Below are 21,163 nucleotides of genomic sequence, written 5' to 3' on the forward strand. Positions count from 1 at the left end.
TGTTGAGTGACTGTCCACGCCCAAATGTTAACTCTAAGCACTTATGATTTGTATTTTTTCATTTAGAAGTTGGATTTGGTGCTTGCTGCAATTGATTAAAGAATATTAGATTGATCCTGTTAGACTCTACCTCCAACTGTATCAGTCAAATTGGGTAGCTAAGTGGAAGAAACTGCTTTAAGCTAGACTGTTTACTCTCTTTTGTTAAAGACGCATTTCTTCTTTATCAAAGAGAGCTCATGCGAGCCTGTAATACTGTCAGAGCTTTCTTCTTCAGAGCGAGCTAAATCGCTCGGGTAGATTATCACATCCTTCTTGTGGATTGTTCGGAGATGACGCAGCAGTGACCTGGTGGGAGAGGTCAGTGTTGACTAAAATAGTGTGAATCACTCCTGATAGAAGAATCAGTGCTAATGCAATTTCCTTTCATTTCCTTTCATAAGCACAAATTAGATCAGCATCACAGAGATGTAAAAGCTAATGTGTTCCTCTGGTGGTTTCCCCCTGAACTCCATCTCAGATCCAGCTAACTACTACTTTACTCATCCCACTTCCACCTCTCCTTCCGCCAAGTGTCATGTGCTCATGAAGAGTCCAGAAGATGACATGTGCGGGTGCAAGTGACTATGAGGGCTTGTGTGAGAAATTCTAATTGTTCTTTGTTGCAGGATATGACACATATTTTCTGGTCTGAAGCACTTGAGGTCTTGAGAGGTTGTCTGTGATGTGTCTGACTTAATTTAGCACACATAAATACCACAAATGAACGCCTTTATTTTCTATATGCAGTGACAAATTACATTACTCCATGTTTTAAAGTCCAGTCAACATGGCTGAGAATGTATGCCGCTTCAGTTGTGATCAGATTATCATTGTACTGAAACCCTGGTACGAATTGCCTCTTGGGTTTATAGCAGGGAAGTACAGAGCTGAAATGATAAAGATATTTTAAACCAGATTTTAACGCAAGGATTTTTCTCAGAACAGGCCACGAATGCCAGGAAACAATGTACTTCTTAAAACCTTTTAACTGCACAGTTAATATTGAGCTTTGGTGATACTTCATCTCAAAATAGTTTTATTTCAATCTAATTCTCAATATTTAAGGCTTGAATTTTCCACGGCTCAGAAGTTCGGAGGTTTGGGATTGAGTTGGCTTCCTTACCCAGCTGTAGTCATTTGAACACATTCTTTACTCATGAGTCTCATTGGAAAAAAAAAACAAAGAAAAAGAAATGCGTTAAAACTTTACCTCCCTTCGTTTTCTTGTCTTATGATTAACTTCACAGGCAGATGACTACTGACACCATGAGTCAGTGGTCCGGCCTGGCCGGGATACCACCAGCATCACTTCACGTCTCCACGTTTCCATGTCGCTGCCAACGGAGAGCGTCATCCTCCCACCCCGTTCATTGGTGACAACGGACGCCTATCACGAGGAGCCAGCTCCGGGTCATTCCCTATCCGCGTGCTCAGTCGGAAGTGGTCGTCCTTTCCTTGAGCTCCATTGGATCCAGCCGTTGTCAGTTGGGTTCGCTCACGTTGAGCACTGTCCGCCTCTCCGGCTCTGTGTCTGCCGAGACAGCCGTCATATTGGTTGCTACAAGCTGCGGCGACCACGGCAGAAAAGAAGACCCCACCATGATGAAGAACGGGCTGTTGCGGCATTTGAAAATTAGTTTAGCTTTTAAACAATTTTGACTTGTATATAAATATATATATATTTTAAAGAATTCGGGATGATACCATCAAGTATTCGCGTACGTTTAGTGCTTTCACCCGTTACCGTGGTCCGCAAGGGGGATATATGCCTGACTTCTCTTAATAGCCATTTTTTGCAGACAAAGAGAGCTGTTGAGTAGGGCTTTCAGAAGGCACACGGGTAAGACATGAACACTCCAAGCAAACCATTATTTGCCAACCATGTCATACTTGTGTACTCGGCACCTTACAACAACACAGCAGCACCTGGGTTTATTTTTATAATTTTGTGCCGATTTTTTTCCAAGGCTAACATGCTAGCCCTGCTAGTTGGTTAGTTAGCCAAAGCTAACCAAAATGTTAGAAATCCCTATTCTGGGGGGTTGCTAACAGTTAGCATTTTTGACAGCTTGTAAGCCTGAACGGTGACTTCACATCTATCCCTACTTAAGATTTTTTTAAATGTTTTTATGACGTGTTTCTGTACAGTATTATGCATTTGACTGAGGTCACCGAGCTAGTTTGGCAAATGTGAGCCTGTATATCGTTATCTTTGGTGTGTAGATACATTTAATGGTGTAGTGGGACTGACTGTGGATCGTTAACGGGTTAGCAAGTCCGCTAACTTGGCAGGGACCAGGGAAAAATGGGGCCTCCAGAAACCTAAAGGCCTTCCAACCATTTCTATAGAGCCGCTATGATGGCTTAATAGCTCGATAGATATTTATTCTGTTGAGTTTAGGGATAAATAGAGCAGTAATCTCTCTATTTTTTTTTAAAATCTTTTAGCTAACGTGGGTATAACGGGACAGTTGTGTCCACAGAAACGAAGACAGTTTGGGGGTTTCAGGGTTAATTGAGTGTGTTAGCAATGATTCTTAACAGATCTAATTTTGAATAACATAATATATATATGTATTATTTGGACATAGCTATAAAGTCTGAATAATTTTTCATTTAATTACCAGCAAAGCTATAACAGAGTACAGTACAATAGTTATCTTACAAACACAATGTTGATGCACTTTTGAAGAACATTGCACTCTTGAATTATGACATGGTTGCATGTTTTGCCTCAGTTAGCAAAGGCTTACTTGCAATGCAATTTACTGTCACGTCCGTCTGCCAGATCAGCATTTATGTCAAAACATTTAACGGTGGTTGGGATTTAAATTATATGAATAAAAATCAGCCTGTTTTATCAGTTGGTCACTGACCCAGTATGGCTTTCTGCCATCCCACGTATCTTTAAGAACACAAGGCGCTGCAAATCTCTCATTAACTCTGGTCTGGGCTGAGTGGAGCAGAGAAAGCGTCCTTCCCTGAATCCCGTCTTCTCTCCAGCCCTCTCTTAGATCAGTATGATCCCAGGAGAATGGGTGTGTTGGGCTGCCGGAGAACAGAAGTAGCCCAGTTCAGTTTCAGGGTGGCTCAAAATGGATGTGGACTGGATCACACCGTTGGTGTAGTTGCTGTTGTCTGTGGCTTCAGTCAGACTTGTTCAGGATGGCTTTCTCACTCTTGAGTTGGCTGAGCCTAGATAATTGCAGACAGAAATGCGTGATGCTGCGTTGTGTGTCCTCTGTAGTTTATGTGTGTGGTCATGGTTTAAAGTCCTTCAAGTAAATTTGTCATCTAATTTTCAGGATATTAGGACACAAAACGGTTTGCACCACAATCATCGCATGAATTAAATGCACATAGTTAATTAAGTTAATATGATTGAGGTTTTTGTTAGATCCAAGAGTTGTCTCGTGTCCAATCTTACTAGACCAAGAGGCTAACTTGCTAAATGGCCCTGTTTCCTTTCATGCACAGTAATTCAGAGGTCCTGTTCCCAGCATTCAGCCTCTTTTTAGAATCTGAATTATTTTGATTTATTATGATTTGACTTTTAAGACTTGGAAATGTTTGTGTTTCTCATTCAGAGGTAATCTGGATTGTAGAGGAGAGTTCAGATACTTTGGCACAATTGGTAGTAGCACAGTTTAGGCAACATATTTCAAAGACAGACAGAATAGTAGAATAATATTGAATTGTAATAGAGAAGTTTTCATTAGCTTAAACTTCTCATTATTTTTTTTTTTTTTTTTTGAAGGTGATTAGCAAGCTGTGGGATAAAACACACCAGTCACGATGGAAAGTCTAAACTTTTGACATTTAACTGACAGAATATTAGCCTCAAATTTTTGGTTAGTAAAGAAACTGCTGCTTCAGTTGGTAGATTTGTGCTTTCAAGTTGACCGCACAATTGCTGAAAACTTACTTTGGGACTGACAGGACTTTGTGCCACAAAAAAATTTGAACAAAAGAGAGATTATTTGCATATTTTGCCTTCTCAGAGTGAGACTTGGCAACACAAGTGGTAAGGGTTCACTTTGAACCATGCTTTTGAGTCTCTTTCTAAATCGGGCAGTCTGAGACTCGTGCACTTTCTCAGAAAGCCTGTTAGCATGCTTTTCAGCTTCACAACTAAAAGCTTTCTTGTGACTCAAAAGATACATCTGTGGCATGTTTGGAAGTGCAATTTTGTTTTCTATTGAAAAAAAAAATATGCAAAGCTCCCTGGTTAGAATGACTTATTTGCTTCCTTCCTCATTGACAAGAGTAAGAATTTCAGAGGTTTAAAATTAGACGCGAAATGCGTCTGATATGATGGCAAATGCTGATTTTGTATTTAGAGGGGAAAAAAACTTGCAAACTCCAAATTTCCACTTGCAAGTGAGGGCTGGGAATCTTACACTGTCAGTGGAAAAATCTGAAAATGACCCTCTTAGCATTTATAATGTAACCCTTTTACTGGTGAATCTGTAAATATATAATACAATATGTCTTAAGTAACTAGAAATGAGTCACGGCATGTATGAGAAGTTCTTGAATAAAATATCTAATATATATATATTATATATTTTTATGTATGCCTGTATCTGTTGTTGCATAATTATTGTATAAAAAATTGACTTTCTCACTGTCGTATCAGGTTTTATTGGCGAACTTGTATAATCAATTGGGGCATCACTAAATATGAGAGTAATTTTGTAATAAATGTTATTAATTCTTATGGCTTTTACGTCGGTTCCGAACCACTAGAATCATTTACAGCTTGATGGAGTTTACGGCGGATGCTAACAGTCGATTTCACTATCTCTTAATCTTTTAGTTATTGACAGTTTGGTTTATTAAACGCCATTGAATATATGTTTTGTGATTTACATATGACGGCTTAGAAGTTGTACGAAAAAATGAAATGTATTCGGTATACAGCGAACAGATCTGCTTAATGTGCAGATCTTTTAAAAAAACATCTTAATCAAGATGTATTCGGTTGACAAATTATTTGGATCCTTTGGACAGCTGAGATTCCATAGTGTGGATACTTGCCGTAACATAAGGAACTATTTTCAGGGCCTGTTCTGTGACTACAGATGACCAGTTTCAGTTTTCTTGGCCTATTCTGATGTCCATTTTTATTGACTGACCTGCTGACTCCCATTTTCTTCCCAAAAACTGCAATTGACAACAGAACAAAATAATTGATTCCCTTTTTGTTTAACCTGGAAAACTCAGTTGTGTCCTCATGATAAAAAGAGAATGAGTGGGGGGTCTTTTTAGATTAAAGCTGAGATGGATGCTTTGGCTTTTCTTTCTTTTTCTATCTATCAAAAATGTATTTGGAGTTTGGTAAAGTGGTGCAATGTGTATTTGTCAGCAGCTGGATTTTACTTATTCTGCAATAGGAATGATGCTTTGGAGCCTTGGTGTTTTTTTTTATATTAAATTAACCACATCCAGCTTGTCCTTTACTAGAACATTATAGAATACAAAGTGTCCCCCAAGCCTTGCCTTGGACTGGATTTCTTGCTGCTCCATATTAGTTAAAGTACAGACTCTTGAAAGATGAGTATGAAGACTGGCTGCTCATCTAATGGCAGAAATACCATTAGACCAGTACAGTTGCTTTAATTTTGCATTGTTGGGAGCAGAGGTTTCCTGTGGCTGGTTGTGTATTCACGTTAGCTTTGATTTTAGCTGCATTGCCTTTGTTTGCTTCGTCAAATTGGGCATGCTCACTGGGGTCATGGTATTTTAAGTGTCAGAATTAAGTTTGTTCTCACTAACTTTTTGGCGGTTGTTTGTTCACGGCTTATTTTTGCTTTATAGAAATGACAGATCGTGGGCTGTGGATATTCTCTGGGAGGTTGGAGAATTGAGTTTTGCTTTAGATCCTTATTAAAGTAATTTAAGTGCAGAATTGATTAGCCAACAACAGTTCAATATAAAGATAAGCACATCTGAATAGTGTAAATGGAGAGTTTGCAATTTTTTTTTATTTTTTTTTAACTTCTGATGTTATGTTTTTGGAACTTCTCTTTTAACAAAAAAAAAAATCCTAACTGTATATTCATCATAAAACTTTGACTTTTAAATAACCCTCCAAAAGAGCACCAGGTTAGAGGACAAGGTATTTTTGTACAACCTGAAACCTGAAAATGAATCGCAATAAGTTGCAGTTTATCCAACGAGATAAGCTGCTGCTCTTAGGCCGGTTATTAAACTGTCTGCATGGGTGTTTCATAGCAGGACACACAGCATGTTCATCTTAGAGGACATATTTTGATTAAGATGAGGCTTCCTACAGTTCTACGGTTGGAAACGGACGTTCATAGGGCTTTTCCATGTTTAATTCATGAGTTGTTTCGATGCTTGAATCTGTGAAATGGGAACAACAGGCTTTTGGGAGACGAGCTGCTGACTTGTACTGGCGGTCTGTGTTTGTTCCAAAACATCAAAACAAATCATAAGCTTTGTGTCATCCGGACAAATGCTGAAGGACTTCCATAATGATGAGATTTTATCCTCCTGGTCTTATGTTGCTGTGCACACGAACGTGAACCATTGTTTCTTGGATGTCTTTTAACTCGAGTCTCTTTCAGACAGCGCTGCATTCCAATCGATCGGATGGCAACTGAATGCCAGTTCTGAATGAGCACCTCAGGTGGTTTTCTGTAACATTTTGCAACAACAGTCTGACAGGAACGAAAAGGCTAACATTAACATACCGCTTTCAACTTGTGTCAGTCGGAATCCTGGAGCGCCATCTAAAGCCAGTGATGACAAGATGAGGGAGTGCAGAATATTTCTTTGTTTTTGAATGACAAGAATTAAAGAAATATGCCTGAACTAAACATGTCCAGACATGCATGAAGCATTTGCTGCAGCAGATTGGTCATCATGTCACATTTGGTGATGTACGATACCTCTGCTGTATCAATAACAGTGACACGGCCGGCTCTTTTCTGGTTTTATCTGTCACACACAGTAATGACTGATAACGGGAGAGACATTGAAAGATTTTCTTGACTTGGGCACAACTTTGGCTGTCAAATCTATCATCTGCATTTATTGGCTAACGTCATTCTTTGTGCTGATCGATGGAATGCCAAAATGTTGGTCAGTAGCCTCCAGTGAATACCAGTTTATTATATACTAAAAGGAAAAAAAGAGAAGAGGGGAAAGAGGTTTGTTAACTAACCACAGAGGGACTCCTTCTTGTGGTTAGTGAGTGGCACATGAAATCAGTGTTGGCAAGATTGAGAATCATGGTAGTTAATGTTAACTCGGATAATTGACATGGGTCTCATAAGTATGATATATTGGGTTGCTTGTATCTTGCACTTGGTTGACCTCAGTAGATATTGTAGCAATTAGAAGACTCTTTCTGCGTTAAGAATGGGATAAAACTGAAAAATGACCAGTGTTGGGATACATTTTCCAAGAACAAATAGCCTTAAAACATGTGAAGATTTGCAAAGCTGTTTAGTTGAAGATATTTGCAAGTTTTTTTCAAGTAGTTATTTGCTAGAGTTATTTGTGTACACTGTGATTAGCTAAAATCATCCTGGGTGATTCTCATCAGAAACTCGTTTTGAAGCAGGTATGTAAATGCTTTGTTGTGGCAGGTGGTTAGCTATCTGTGGAGACTTTGTTCGCTGATAAATTTGTGTCATTCAAACGCTGGTGCTGCTCCTTCCAAATATCTGTCAAAATCTAGTAGTGTGATAAATCAACAGCATGTGTGTGCGTGTGCATGTACATGTACATGTACCCTGTCTGCTGCTGGTACAGGGAAAGTTTTTGGTCAGGTCTAGACTGGCTCTGTAATACAGTACATACCAGCAGATCAGCTGTGAGCAGATCCCAGGTTCATTTATAGCTGTGGCCTTGTGTCCCTGCACGTCTGCCTGGCAACTCCTATCTCTGCTGTTCCAACTACTCAAGCTCACCCACGTCTCAGACACTTTGGCCCTGTTACACTCTCACCATGTCTAATTACTAGATACACAGTAGTCTGTGGAATTAAAATGTAAGACATTCTTTATGTGGTTTGTTCCTCAGTGTTAAATGGAAGTGCCATCAAAGTTGTGAAATGTTAATTTGCTTTGTCTCTTCTCATCGTCAGGTCCAAGGGGCTCCAGTTAATGAAGAAAGTGGGCAACATGTGGAGCAACCTGAAGAGCAGATGCCAGACGTTCTTTCACGGCTCAGCACCCAGTGAAAGCAAAGTTGAGGCAGATGCTGTCCACTGTGTGGTGGATCACGGCGATGGAGGCAGCTCAGGCGAGGCTCAAAGCACAAGAGCCTCCAGCCCATCATGGAGCTTCCTACCAGTGCCAGTGGTAACAACAGGACGCCGCCATCATAACTGTGTGTCAGACATCCCACAGATTCTAGAGATTACTATTGACAAAGACAATGAGGATGTGCGGGGAGGTTCAGGGGGTGTTCCCCTGGCAAGGAGGGACTCTTATTCCCGTCATGCTCCATGGGGGGGCAAGAAAAAGCACTCGTGTTCCACTAAAACCCAGAGCTCATTGGAGGCAGAAAGGCGTTCTGGGCGCTTAAGGGGGAGCGGGAATCGTAGAGACAGGCGTTTTGGAATCAGCTCCATCCAGGAGATCAATGACTCTGTATCTGGAGGGCGCAGTTTAAATGCTCGTTCTTTGCGGCAGCGGCTAAGTGACACGGTTGGGTTGTGCCTACCCCTGCCGGCACGCAGACGCTCTCGCACTTCTAAGAACCCTGTCGCCTCCAAACGGAAGATTCACCTGACAGAGCTCATGCTGGAGACCTGCCCCTTCCCACCAGGCTCAGACCTTGCTCACAAGTGGCACTTGATCAAACAGCACACCGCACCAGTCAGTCCGCATTCCTCCACCGCCCTCCTGGATGCATTTGACCCAGCCCACCCCTCACCAGAGGATGAGGAGGAACGTCTGCGTGAGCGACGTAGACTGAGCATCGAGGAAGGTGTAGACCCACCGCCCAATGCACAGATCCACACCCTGGAGGCCTCAGTGCCAAGCTCCTCTCTTTACAAACTGGGACCAAAGATGGCTCCTGGCATAGGAGAGTCCTCTGGGGAAGGACGGTCCTGTGGGGCTGGCAGCTCTGGGGGTGCCGGATCATCAGGAGCTTGTGGGCCGGTGCTGGGGGCTACAGCATCAGCCCAAGACTGTGATTCTGAGGAGGATTCAACCACCCTATGTCTGCAAGCCAGGAGGCCCAAGCAGAGGCATGCCTCTGGGGATGGTCACGTGAGCCGGCAGCAACCCGGGCCGTGGAAGGTTCACACCCAGATAGACTACATCCACTGCCTGGTGCCAGACCTGTTGGAGATTACAGCTCTGCCCTGTTACTGGGGCGTAATGGACCGCTATGAGGCTGAGGCACTATTGGATGGACGGCCAGAAGGCACCTTCCTGCTGCGTGACTCAGCCCAGGAGGACTACCTCTTTTCTGTTAGCTTCCGCCGTTACAATAGGTCCCTGCACGCACGCATCGAGCAGTGGAACCACAACTTCAGCTTTGATGCTCATGACCCTTGTGTTTTCCATTCTTCCACTGTCACAGGACTGTTGGAGCACTACAAAGACCCCAGCGCTTGCATGTTTTTTGAGCCGCTGCTCACAGCGCCTCTCCATCGGACCTTTCCCTTTGGCCTGCAGCACCTGGCACGAGCCGCTATCTGCCGTTGGACCACTTATGATGGCATAGGCTCTCTGCCGTTGCCCCCTGCTCTGCAGGACTTTCTCAAGGAGTATCACTATAAACAGAAAGTACGAGTTCGCTGGCTAGAGAGGGAACTGCCACTCAAGGTTAAATAAGGCGGGCTTCTCCATCGCCTGTACACACACTGCAGGAGAATTACAGAACTTTAGAAGTTCCTCTGTTTCCAGTTGGGGGCTATACTGACATGGCTCTCTTTCTGGTGAGAGATGGAATTAAATATAAAAAGCTATACAGAGTTCATTCTAATCTTTGTTTTCGTTATTACTTACATCACAGAAAATACATATGATTATATTCAGTGTAACGCTGTCTAGCAAGCACATGTTTTTGAGTTGAACAGGTTGTTTTGACAGGGAAGGAAGGCACAAGTATCAATGCTTTGCATCTCTTCTCTCCTCTTTTGTGCTAAATGTCTGCCTGATCCCACAACAGCACCCTACTTGTAGACCTGCCTGCATGCCTCCGCCATTCATACCAAATAGCTATTTCAGCCAGCAAGGCTACGTTGTACAGCTCACTTAGTGCTTTTTCTTTTTCTTTTTGTTTTCCCCATTGTCAAAACAGCTAGTGAAGCACCTTACTGAGACAAAGGTGTGGGTTGAGAGGGCATCTGGAGGTGCTATTGTCATATGCAGTCGGTGCTGATTCCATGGATAGAGCAGCATAAAACACATTCTTTGCTATCTTGTTACAAGTATGAGCATCAGTTAAACCTGAGAAAAAGATGGATTCTTAGGTCTGTAGGGTTCAGGACAACACATCAGGGAAATAATGGACTATAGACTAGTCTAACACCAGCTCCTCCTTAAGCAGTAATGATGAGTTTTGAATAATGAATCAGTCCACTGTGTCCTATATTGTGAGCAAGCGTAGCTTGTTGGATTTTTTTTTCCCACTGTGAGGCAGTACTTTCTTAACATGAGGGACAGATTGTAAGGGAATTCTGTCATTTTTGCCATTATTAAAGCTGAAAAAGCAGCCAGTCAGTTCTTCACAAGCCAGTGACACATTAGGACGCATTTCGGGGCACAATTTGCGGAGTACGCGGTCTGCTAAAAGGTTTTATGGAGGTGGTACGAATCCACACGAAGGCCACCATCCAAGGTCTCCTCCAAAACGAGAAATTACTACAAGCTGATCGGTGTTCTTCACTCCCTGTAACTGGTTTTAATGTTATGGCTTACCGGTGCAAAGAGTGTCAACTAATCACCTCTGAGATATTGGCATATCCTTTAGAGCTTAAGATGTGAAGAATTTTAGTTGTGGCTTGGGGACAAAACCTCTGCTGACTAGTCTGTCGTTTGTGTCATCTTTTCAGCTTCAAGAGAGGGAAAAAAAAATAATAAGAGTAACCTTTGTGCCTTTTAGTAACCTTTTTGTTTTTTTTTCTTGTTCCATAGTCTGTTTGCTTTTTAGTCCAAACCAGGGGCAGGAGGTGCTGCAGCACAGTCCTCTCAGATGAGACTGAAAAGACAAATAATGAAGAGGTGCATGAGCTCTAAGCTCACTAACTTATGTTGCAGGTTGCAGTTTAGTGGTGCTATTTCGAATTAAGATCTCATTACTGATATAGGCTGTATGTTAGTCGTCTGTTCTCACTCACGAATGCATGCATCCGTCTCTGCTGCATAGTATTAGTTTATTAGTGGCTTAGTGGGTAGCCATGTTGCTGTTGGCAATATCAGTGCAAGATGCTGATGTCCAGCTCTCCCATGTGTTGGTGCTCGTCTGCAAACTTGCCACAGAGCTCTAATGAGAAGACAGGAAGGTTAACTCAACTTCTAACGCCAGCTCTGCAGTTACTCAGTAACGGTGTTTGTTCTTTTAATTTGTAACAAACACGGATGAATTGATTTTTAAAAAGTGGCAGTTGTAATAAATCCCTTCACATGACTGTAGCATAAGATGGATGGGGACAAGCACAGCGGTTCCCTTAAGCATTTTTTGAGAAAATGCACTCGGCATAAAAGGAATTCCGTTGAAGACGAGAAACCATGCCAGTGCAAACTTACAAGCAGTTTGTCAGCCCACATTTGACTTCACATCGGGAAGGGAATCTTTCTCATTTCCCAACAATATCTGCATCTGTGGCCTAAAGGTCACAGCCACATCTACATATATTAACTCGCAGTTTAAAGCTTGTTTTATTCAGTGTATTCAGAGCTACGTTAAATCAGGTTTTAATGCTAGGAGCAAGTAAAGGCTAGTTCCATACGATGGAGTTAAAATCCATCAACATGCGAGAGCCTGCTTGTGTCAGACTTGAACACCTTTAATTCAGTGCTTGATACCTTTCCACTGCAAAACCGTTGTCCAGTTTTCATCTACTTATCAGGCAGACATTATTATGCAGCTAATAAAGGATATTTGGTGACGGTAAGGAGATTGAAATCTCATTTCACCAACGAATTCCTGCTTTTTTATTTAATTTTTTTTAAACGGCATTTTTTAACATCTACGTGGTTATTTCCTCACACACGAGACGGAAATATCTTCCGCTGCACTGCACTTTGTCGTGAGAAATCTTGCATTCTGTATGTTACACACCTATTGGTGTTAAAATTGGCAGTGACTTTTTATGTTTTCGGACTGTTTGGCATCCACTCTAATTATCTGAAAACCCACCCGGTGCATACATCTGTCTCTCTTTACCATCTGTCAGGCTGCTCCTTGCAGTGCGCCGTCCCACTTAGAAACACCGATTACGGGCTAACTTTGCCACGCTGGGATGTAAATGTATTTGGTACTAAGGAGCTATTGTGTCGCCTTATGGCTATCGAGTGATAGGGGGAGGCCCCTTTTTATGATATCCAGGTGGCCGCATCCCTGACACCCCTGTGGTGTCGAGGAAAACCCCGTTTGTCCTGCCCTCCAGAGAGATGGAGCTGGCTCACTGAGAGCTCTGGCTTCAGTTGGGACAGCGGCGAGCGACCAGATTTTTAGACGTAAATGGCACTTTAATTGTGTATTTGTGTTCCATAATGCAGTCTGAAAGTATTAGGACAGTGACATGCTTTTGTTTGTTTGCACTTTACTCCAGCATATTGGATTCAGAACGACACATTTGTCATATTTTTATTTTATTGCAGTTCATTCTTGCAGAATTTGACACGCTGTCTGCTACGGTGACCTGAATCCAACACCTGAGATCAGGTGAATGACTTGGCTCGTCAAGAAAGTTCAGTTTGGGCCTCGCTGGTTGCCTCTGTATGCGGAGGGTGACTGGGAAGATTTTCCCTGTGCACGCATGCATTGAACGCCCTTAAACGCCATCAAAGAGCTGGTCGTTGTTTGATCAAAAACGCTGCCCCACAGAGCAAACTGCAACAAATGAAAATGTCCCAGTGTCCAAATGCTTGCGTGTGTGTTGGCATGTGCCGGTGACAACATTTAACTCTTGTTGGGATGCCATGTGCTGCGTGGATGGAGTTGTGTTCGCAGTTTTGTTGCAGATTCGGCGCACGCGTGTGTCGTGAGGGAGGATGTTAGCGTATGGAAAGCGCCACACGGGGATCCTGTGGAAGGGGTGCAGAGTTCGGTGTGAGGGGTGATGACAATGACTCCTATGAACAACGCCTCTGCCCTCACCTCTCCCTCCATTCTCAGGCAGGCCCATTGCAAGGAGAGTCCCTGGACCCTCTCAACCCAGTTTTCCCCATGGGAAGTATCTGATATTAACAGTAGCACATGTTTGCCATGTAGCCCGTAAATTTAGGGGAGGGGGGGGGGGGGGTATGTATGATGATGATTGATGGGCTCATGTAATAGCTTGATGAAAAGACTTTATTCTTCTGTGGTGCATAAATTGTCTGGAACACTCATGCATTTGCACACTCTTGCTATCAGCGCTTCTTCTGCACTACCCCAGGTGTTGGCACGCACACCCACACCCCCTCGCAACCCTACCCTAAGCCAGGGACAAACATGGACCACATTTGACCAGCACCAGCTTTCTGTTGGACTCGCCCCCCCTAAAAAAGAGGGAAGGCAAAGATGGGTATTTGTGTATATTTTCTGTTCTTAAATCCTAACAAAGCAAACGACACAAATTTAAGTATTTTTACCTTCTGTTGTCATCAGGATGACATTATTTAGCTGCACTATTAGCGCCTCACTTGTGGCGAGAAACCACTGGGTCAGGATGCGAGACAGGCTGCTTGTGTCGTCGGTTGTCCCATTTTAAGAAACAGCAATACCCCTGAGTGTTGGAATCCTAACCCCCCCACCACCACCCCGTACGACTCGTCGTTTCAGATCGTGGAGGAGAACAAAAAGAGAAAAGGTTATTTTTTTCCTTCATATTCCCACATATATTGTAAAAAAAACAAACAAACAAACAAAAAAAAAAAAGCTGGTTTAAGTGCGATATGCAAACAGAAAAAGATTTATGAAAGAATTATTTTCATTATTACTTCTCCCGAATATGCAATGGAGTGTAGTTTAACAATGGTTGCAATCCTCTGTCACTTTAATGCTGTACGTGCACATTGGTTGCTGTGTGGATGTGGGTGCCGAGGCAACGGGACTTGACAATGATGGGAACTAATGGCTGTCACTCTGCAGCACCGCCGTGTTCCCAGACTAACTGCCTTATTCGTTCTGGCCGACAAAAGCCCTTTAAAACCCGGGGCCGCAGCCACCGCCACAGACCGATCGCGCTTTGCTGTCGTCAGACGAATATCGCCGTTTTCTGCTTTCTTCTGCTTTTTCCTCCCTTTTTTTGCTCCTTTCTTGTTTTTCCTTTTTTTTCTGCTGTCAGATAGGATTTTGAGCGTGTAAATGGCATTATCATGTTCACATTTCACTGTCTGTTCTGTGTATCTGCTTAACCATTCAAAGAGAAGAAAAAAAGAAGTTTTCCAGTGTAACCTGTTCATTTTTAAGAGCCGTATGATGCGACACTTGTAGCTGTCACTCTTGGTGCTTGGCTTATGCTTCATTGTCTTAATATTCCAAATAAAACTGTTAAGTGTAATCCACACTGGTCCATGAGATGATATTGAGTGTTTTTTTTTCTTCATTATGCAGTCATCACACCAGAGATGAAACGGTGAATTAGGGTGGGATTTTAGGCTGCCGTGTACACCAAGGTGCTCACTATCACATTTAATCATGATTGGATTCACTGCTGCCCTCATTTTCAAATGTTTAACTTGAAGTTATAACTTTAAGTAGTCTATTTCCACCTATGTCAGGTTGTCCCAGAAAACAACAAAGTGTTCAAACATAGCTAAAGGATCCAAGACTAAATGAGATTTTTTTTTTTTAAAGTCTGCCAGCTGCCACAAAGCAGCCTACACCTGTAAATAAAAAGAAAAGTAATAGTTGTAATGTAATGAAACTAATTCAGACATTACCTTATGAATCTCAAAATCTACGACCTGCTTAAATTTCTCACTGTGCAGTGAAGTGTGAAACGTGAGCTTCCTCAATTTTGCGTCTTGTAGCTGCTTGAAAACTGAGGTGTGAAATTGCCTAAAGCAAGTTGGCGAAATAAGAACGTGTGTGTGCAAAAACTGAAGAATAGAATCCCACCCCACCCACAGGGGAGTAACAGTTTTCTACATGTATCGCTCAGATATCAGAATCCTTCACAAATTAGTCAAGCTACCAAATCTGTTTCTGATCGAATGTCTGCAGCAGTAGCTGATGGGATGTAGGGCTAAATGGGATCAAAATGATTTAGCTTTTTGTTATAGACGCCCGCAGCGCCCCTTCCCACTCGCTCTGCCATCCCCTTGGTCTTAACTCCCTGGCTGTTCCCAGCATTAGCTGTCCAGACAGACGCGACCGAGCTGCCTGGAACTTCACAGTTAAGTATTTGTTCATTTGAAATGAAGTATAAATAGCATGTGGGTTATCGGTTTCAAGTTAGCTACCCAAGGCTTATGAATAATTGATGCTCACCCAAGAGGAGAGAGATGGTGAGGGTGAGCCACCATACAGGACAGAAAAGTTTCTACAAAGGCAAAGCTAGGACACGAAACAAACTCATAAAAATGTACTAAAGTGCATGCAGGCCATGCTCTCAAAGCATAGCCTCAAGTCCCCCGCTGAACCCTCTGGCACATCCAAAATAGAAACCAAGCAATAAGTTACGGAATCTGGAGTTGGATGTGGGTCACTAATGAGATGAGGAGGAGGATGAAAGTGCTAATGATGAAGGTCTAGCCAGTTTATCAGGAGGCCCAACCTCACAGATTGTATCTGGTTGTGGCCCAGTCAGTTGTGTCGGAGACGCCTCCTTATCAGCCTGGTGTGCCGGCCTCCACTGTACTCATTGCTCTATCTGCGGTTGGCACATTGAGCTGCAATACACAGCTATGGCTGGCAGTGACATCAAGAGACGTGTCAAGGGTGAGAACCATCGTGCTATCAAGATTTAGAATTCTTTGTTGTTGTTCTTTGACAGAACATTCTTCAGTGTTTTGATGTCATTTGCAAAACGCAGTCACACTTAAATTGCTTGGCTTCACATATAGCGTGCTCTCCACTCTTTATTTATTGCAAGAAACTGGAAAATGTTTTGGTGTGGCAATAGTCTCGACATTTTAGGAAAATACATTAGATCGCTTTCACGTCAAAGGTTTCAGAGGGAACGATTGAGCCCGCCTGAGCCAGAATCTGTTAGCTTAGCACAAAGACTAGAGAGAGAGCTGCTCTGCTTTGCACAGAAGTCCAATTTAAAATCTGCCCATGTGTACCTCTGAAGTTCCCAAATACAATGCGTGTATGTTGCTGTATTGAAATCCTCTAAACTCGCTTTGTTTTTGTTCTGAGAAAGAAAAATAAAGCTACAAAAAGTGTAGAGCTAGTCTGAAACTGAGAAGCCTGTGTTGGTATTTTCTAATATGAATTCCAGACACAGTTCATCCACAGCTAACCGTACATATATGTACTACAAACCAGGAGATTGGCCGTGTGAGGCGATCGCTACCGCTGGAAATATTCTGGGAATGGCTTCCGTGTTGAGTGAACAGAAGGCCAATTATGTTCTTGCGCTGAAATCAATACACTGTGAAACAGTGCAAAGCATATATACAAGCCAGCCATAAATGTGAAACAGTTATCGACACACACACTCTTGCTGCGTAAAACTGACAGCAAAGAATGTCCGGAGAACCTACGGGCTGCAGTGCACCTGTGAAAAATGCTTAAAGCTTGGTACACGAGATGAAAGACGATCAAGGTGAGGCAATGGTTGGGGAATATTTGATCTCGGTTTGTATGGTAGTCTTACGTCAGAGTGTGAGAGGTTCAAAGACTGCTGTTGCCAGAGTTCTTGCGACCAAAGATAACCAAAGGGGAATTTCTGACTGTATCGGAAATTTATGGTGATTATCTTGCAGTGCGTCTGCTTTATGTCTCTTAAATCAGCCGATTGGACCATGGAATGGAGGGACATTTTGATCAACAAGACACGGGAGCGGTTCTGTGAAAACCAAAAAGCTGAACAGTGCATATTGAAACCAGATGAGATAAATGCATCTTGTGGAATATGAACTACGGAGCTAATCTGGTTTAGTTGTTGCAGCAGAAGTCTTGTCTCTATGATGTGTCCTCCAACTCCGACCATGACGCAGAAGGACGCAGCAAAGAAGGAAACAGAGGAGCAATTACAACTTGGAAAGAAGTTGCAAACCACAGTAGTTAACAGAGCAGTCTTTTCATTCCTTAAGCTCACAAAACATCCATGCCTGTAATGTATAGAGTCTGTGTTGCTCTTCACAGTTTGGGGTTGCCATCAATGGATTAAAGTGTTGTTTTTGTAGTTTGGCAGCAACTTAGCTGATGATGTCACACACAGCATCTGCAGGTAACACAGGTGAACTCTCAGTAGAGAACATGGACAGGAACTTACAGTCACCATCTGGGGTGCTGTCTGCACTCTGCTGCAGAGATGCTCCCTCTCAGTGACATGTCCAGGATTACATCATTATGTGCCAGTGATCTCACACTTCCATGACGATCAAGGGAAGAAATAGTTTAAGCCTTTTGCATCCAAGACATATCCTCTTAAACTCATCTTGATTTGGAGGTCTTATTCCATTACTTGGACTTTGGAAAGCTCAGTTAGTTGCTTCAGCAGGTTAACAACTCTCATGTTGCCATGGTTAAGCATCATAACAGATGTTTAAAAAAAAAAGTTACCAGCAGAAGTCCTTCCAGCAGCACAGCATCCAAACCAGCATGGAAAAATGTTACAGAAATCTGTGCTTTCACAGAAAAAAGCTCAGTAGAAAATCTCAAGAAGATGCTAAGAAAGACCGTATGTTCACAGCTGCTGCAGCAGGCCGTCTGCCTGTAGGCCGGCGCCAAGATCAAACAAATGCATATTGCCCTGTGTATGATATTGCTGTCTATAGCTGCCTTAAAATCACTATTCGTTAGCTTTGAGCCTAGAAACCTAGAAACAAAAGCATAAAGCTTATCTGACTCTGTCAGGATAAAGCTCACTCATAAAAAAAGTTACAATTTGTGATTTCAAGTGGGGTTATGGATTACAAATACGAGTTAATGAGTGAGGATTGAACATTGGATAAGAGTTAAGAGATGCTGGTGGGTAGATTTTTTTCCCCTTTCCTTTCACCTTTGGAAAGAGACATTTGTGGGCTACGCTAAGCTATCTGATTTCTAGTTAACTCCATGTGCAGTGTTAAAATGTGCGGCAGATGTTCAGAATGCTGACCTATGTCATTAGGTTGTAAAATACAATCAGTGAGATTTTGTATTTTCAGCTTTTAAAATGGCAATGATACCTGTGAGGCTAGTTTTACAGCCCCATTTTCTGAAATCATCTGCTGTGAGGGGAAACTTTCCTTCTGTTACACTCGCTCATCTGATTCCTGTTTCACTTGTGAATTAGGTAGGCTTTTCATTTCCTTCACTTCTGGTGCTCTGAGCCCACATTTCTCATGCCACACACGGAGCTAAGCTCAGAGCTCAGCTGAGATACACACCACATTGCTCGCTGCGTGTTATCTGCACGCAACCTACGGCAACACTGACCAGAAGTAGAAGAAGACGAAGAGGCAGAGAGCTAGGACAGGGAGTTAGAAAGAGACACTCTGCTGCTTTCTGCTTTGGAGCGCTGCCAAGTCTGTGGCGGCAAACTGAGCATTGCCCTCCAGTTAACCTTACGTGCAAGCACATGCACAGACAGGCACACGCTCACACAAGGCATACATCCATTTTTCACAGCAGAAATATATCCGCCCAGCAGTATTTTACACCCTCTGTGGAGCTCACCTTCCAGTGGCTGAGAAGGGCTGGGCCTGGAGGCTGCACCTCTTCCACCGACCAAGCCAAGAGCAGCAGGGCCAAAAGAACAATCATCAGGAGCTGATGAGTCAGTCTCTGTCTTGGCCTACTATCTATAGTTTCTCATGTTCACTAACTGGATCTAATAGAGGTGGAACTTGCATACAAAAAAACTACTGACCTATCCCCCCTGTGAATTCTCAGACCTCCTGGATAGTTGTCCAACATCTGCAAGCTAAATGATATCCAGGTTCTGCTTCACGTAATTTGATTAAAAGCAACCTCCCCCATTCACAATTAACTTTCCTCTTCGACACCCCTTCTTTTTGAGAATCTCTCCACCCCTCATCTCTAAAGAAGTTGGACCACATGTGTAAAATTTTTTTTTTATTTGGGTCGCTGGCAGAAACACTGGAAAATTTCAGTGGGCATGTCCTGTTAATTCTTCTTTCTTTCCCTCCTCCTTCTCTCTTTCTCATTTTTCCCTTACTGGCTCCCAGATTCTATCTCAGTTGCTTTCTGGATATAAGTACAGGACATACACAGGTTCTGAACATTTACAGCTCTGACAGAAGAGTTTAAGTACATCTTGGCCACCCTCTTTTCTTTCCCCTTCTCTCTGATTTGCTGTCTGTATTCTGCCACTTTTCTTCTCTCCCATTTCCCTCTGCCATTCTCCTCCAGAGCAGTGTATCATTGCTGCTTGGCTGGCCTCTGAGTAAACCCTGGGCCCGTTCAGCAGCCCTCCGTACTCTCACCCTCATCCTCCCGAAAGTTCTCCTCCCTCTGAGAACTGGCATCGGGAGACAAATCCATGAATGTGTTTACGGAGTTCTGACAAATTCCTTCCTCTTCGCTCCCTCTCTTGCGTTACAGACTTGACATGTGAGCATTATATTTAATCCCTCATTCCCCATGCAGGCAGAAGCAGTGTGGTGGAGGAATTATGGGGCCTGGAGTTTAAGCCATGGCCTCTGTGGTGGCTAATGCACCATTATGCAGGCAGCAGGACAGACGAGTGATGGATTCAGACAGATCTTGTGGTTAAGCTATGGGATATGTGGTGAGGCCATATTTTCTTATGGTAGGGACTTGCCTGGGTCATTGGCACAAGGAATACTGGTCACTCTGTAATTAATTGAATTATAAATAGGCTATTCCACCCAGTGATATTAGGGTTTCCAACAAATCAAAAAGAATGTTCCCCCTTTTGCGTTCAACAAACCTAGTTGTAGAACAGGTATGGTCGCAGCTAAAGCTAAGACATACGGTAGAATTGTGACGTGTAAAGTTACCACACATAAATTTACAACAATTATTATGCTTTGTGTGCTAGACATACAATCCAGTGTTACCTACAAACTGGTATACATTTTTCAAAATGCTACTACTTTGGAAGTTAACTTCACTGAGATGATTAAGAAGTGTCACATGACTTCTAAGTACCTCGATAAATACTTGTTGAATCTTGCTGGATCATCTCACAATGTTTGAATGTGGTCTCTCAACAGTACATCCTTTTGAAACAGACCACTCCCCCATCAGGTCTAATGTTCCCATTAAAGAGGTACCCATGAAACAAAGAGACCGAGCTGCTTGGTCAGAGCTGGACCTTGGATATAGCTGTTAAACCACATTGAGCAGCCGTGGCTCGGCTGGTAGAGTAGTCCTCTTTCAGATGCAAGGTCAGTGGCTCAATCCCCATTGTATACATGTGTTAAAGTGTCCTTAGACCCAACATTGCACCCTAAATGTTCAACAGTGTTGCTGCAGAGAGAAAGCTTTGCATATGGTGTTTGTGTGTTTTAAAAAGCTGTGTAACCTGACCGTTAACCATTCAGTTAACAAGGTGCTCCTTAAGGTTTGCAGGAATCCCTCTAGTTCTTGCTGTTTGATTAAACTCTTCACTAATTCCATCACTTGTGTACAACCAAATGAGCAGCGATTGTTTTTGATAGATCGGCCAAAGGCATCCAAGACTTTGACGGAAATTGAAGAGGCGTTGTAACAGGAAACTAGGAACTGTATTGTGTGATAATTGGCACTGGTAGAACACATAAACATAGTCAAGATGCAAATTGTACAACCTATTCGTGCAAAAGATTATCAAGTCTGATATTTTTAAACCCAT

General features: G+C 42.8%; 1 protein-coding gene across 3 annotated transcripts; it reads left to right on the forward strand.

Moving 5' to 3' along the window:
• The first annotated feature begins 1,490 nt into the window (after positions 1–1,490).
• Positions 1,491–14,763, forward strand: socs5b (suppressor of cytokine signaling 5b). Of its 3 annotated transcripts, none has more exons than XM_072391447.1 (2): positions 1,491–1,882; positions 8,169–14,763. In XM_072391447.1, exon 2 carries the CDS (start codon positions 8,181–8,183, stop codon positions 9,864–9,866), a length of 1,686 nt encoding a protein of 561 aa, XP_072247548.1. In that variant the 5' UTR covers positions 1,491–1,882; positions 8,169–8,180; the 3' UTR covers positions 9,867–14,763. The 3 variants fall into 3 exon arrangements, with proteins under 3 accessions (XP_072247548.1, XP_072247547.1, XP_072247546.1); XM_072391446.1 differs by having other exon boundaries at positions 1,491–1,678; positions 8,162–14,763; XM_072391445.1 differs by having other exon boundaries at positions 1,492–1,882; positions 8,162–14,763.
• The last annotated feature ends 6,400 nt before the right edge of the window (positions 14,764–21,163 follow it).

This window comes from Leuresthes tenuis, unplaced genomic scaffold (genome assembly GCF_036924035.1).
Source record: "Leuresthes tenuis unplaced genomic scaffold, fLeuTen1.0.hap1 SCAF_8, whole genome shotgun sequence".
In the NCBI taxonomy this organism is placed as follows: Eukaryota; Metazoa; Chordata; class Actinopteri; order Atheriniformes; family Atherinopsidae; genus Leuresthes; species Leuresthes tenuis.

Bases quoted from the DNA above. Each gene is read 5' to 3' on its own strand.
- socs5b (XM_072391447.1), top strand. From the start codon at position 8,181: ATGAAGAAAGTGGGCAACATGTGGAGCAACCTGAAGAGCAGATGCCAG.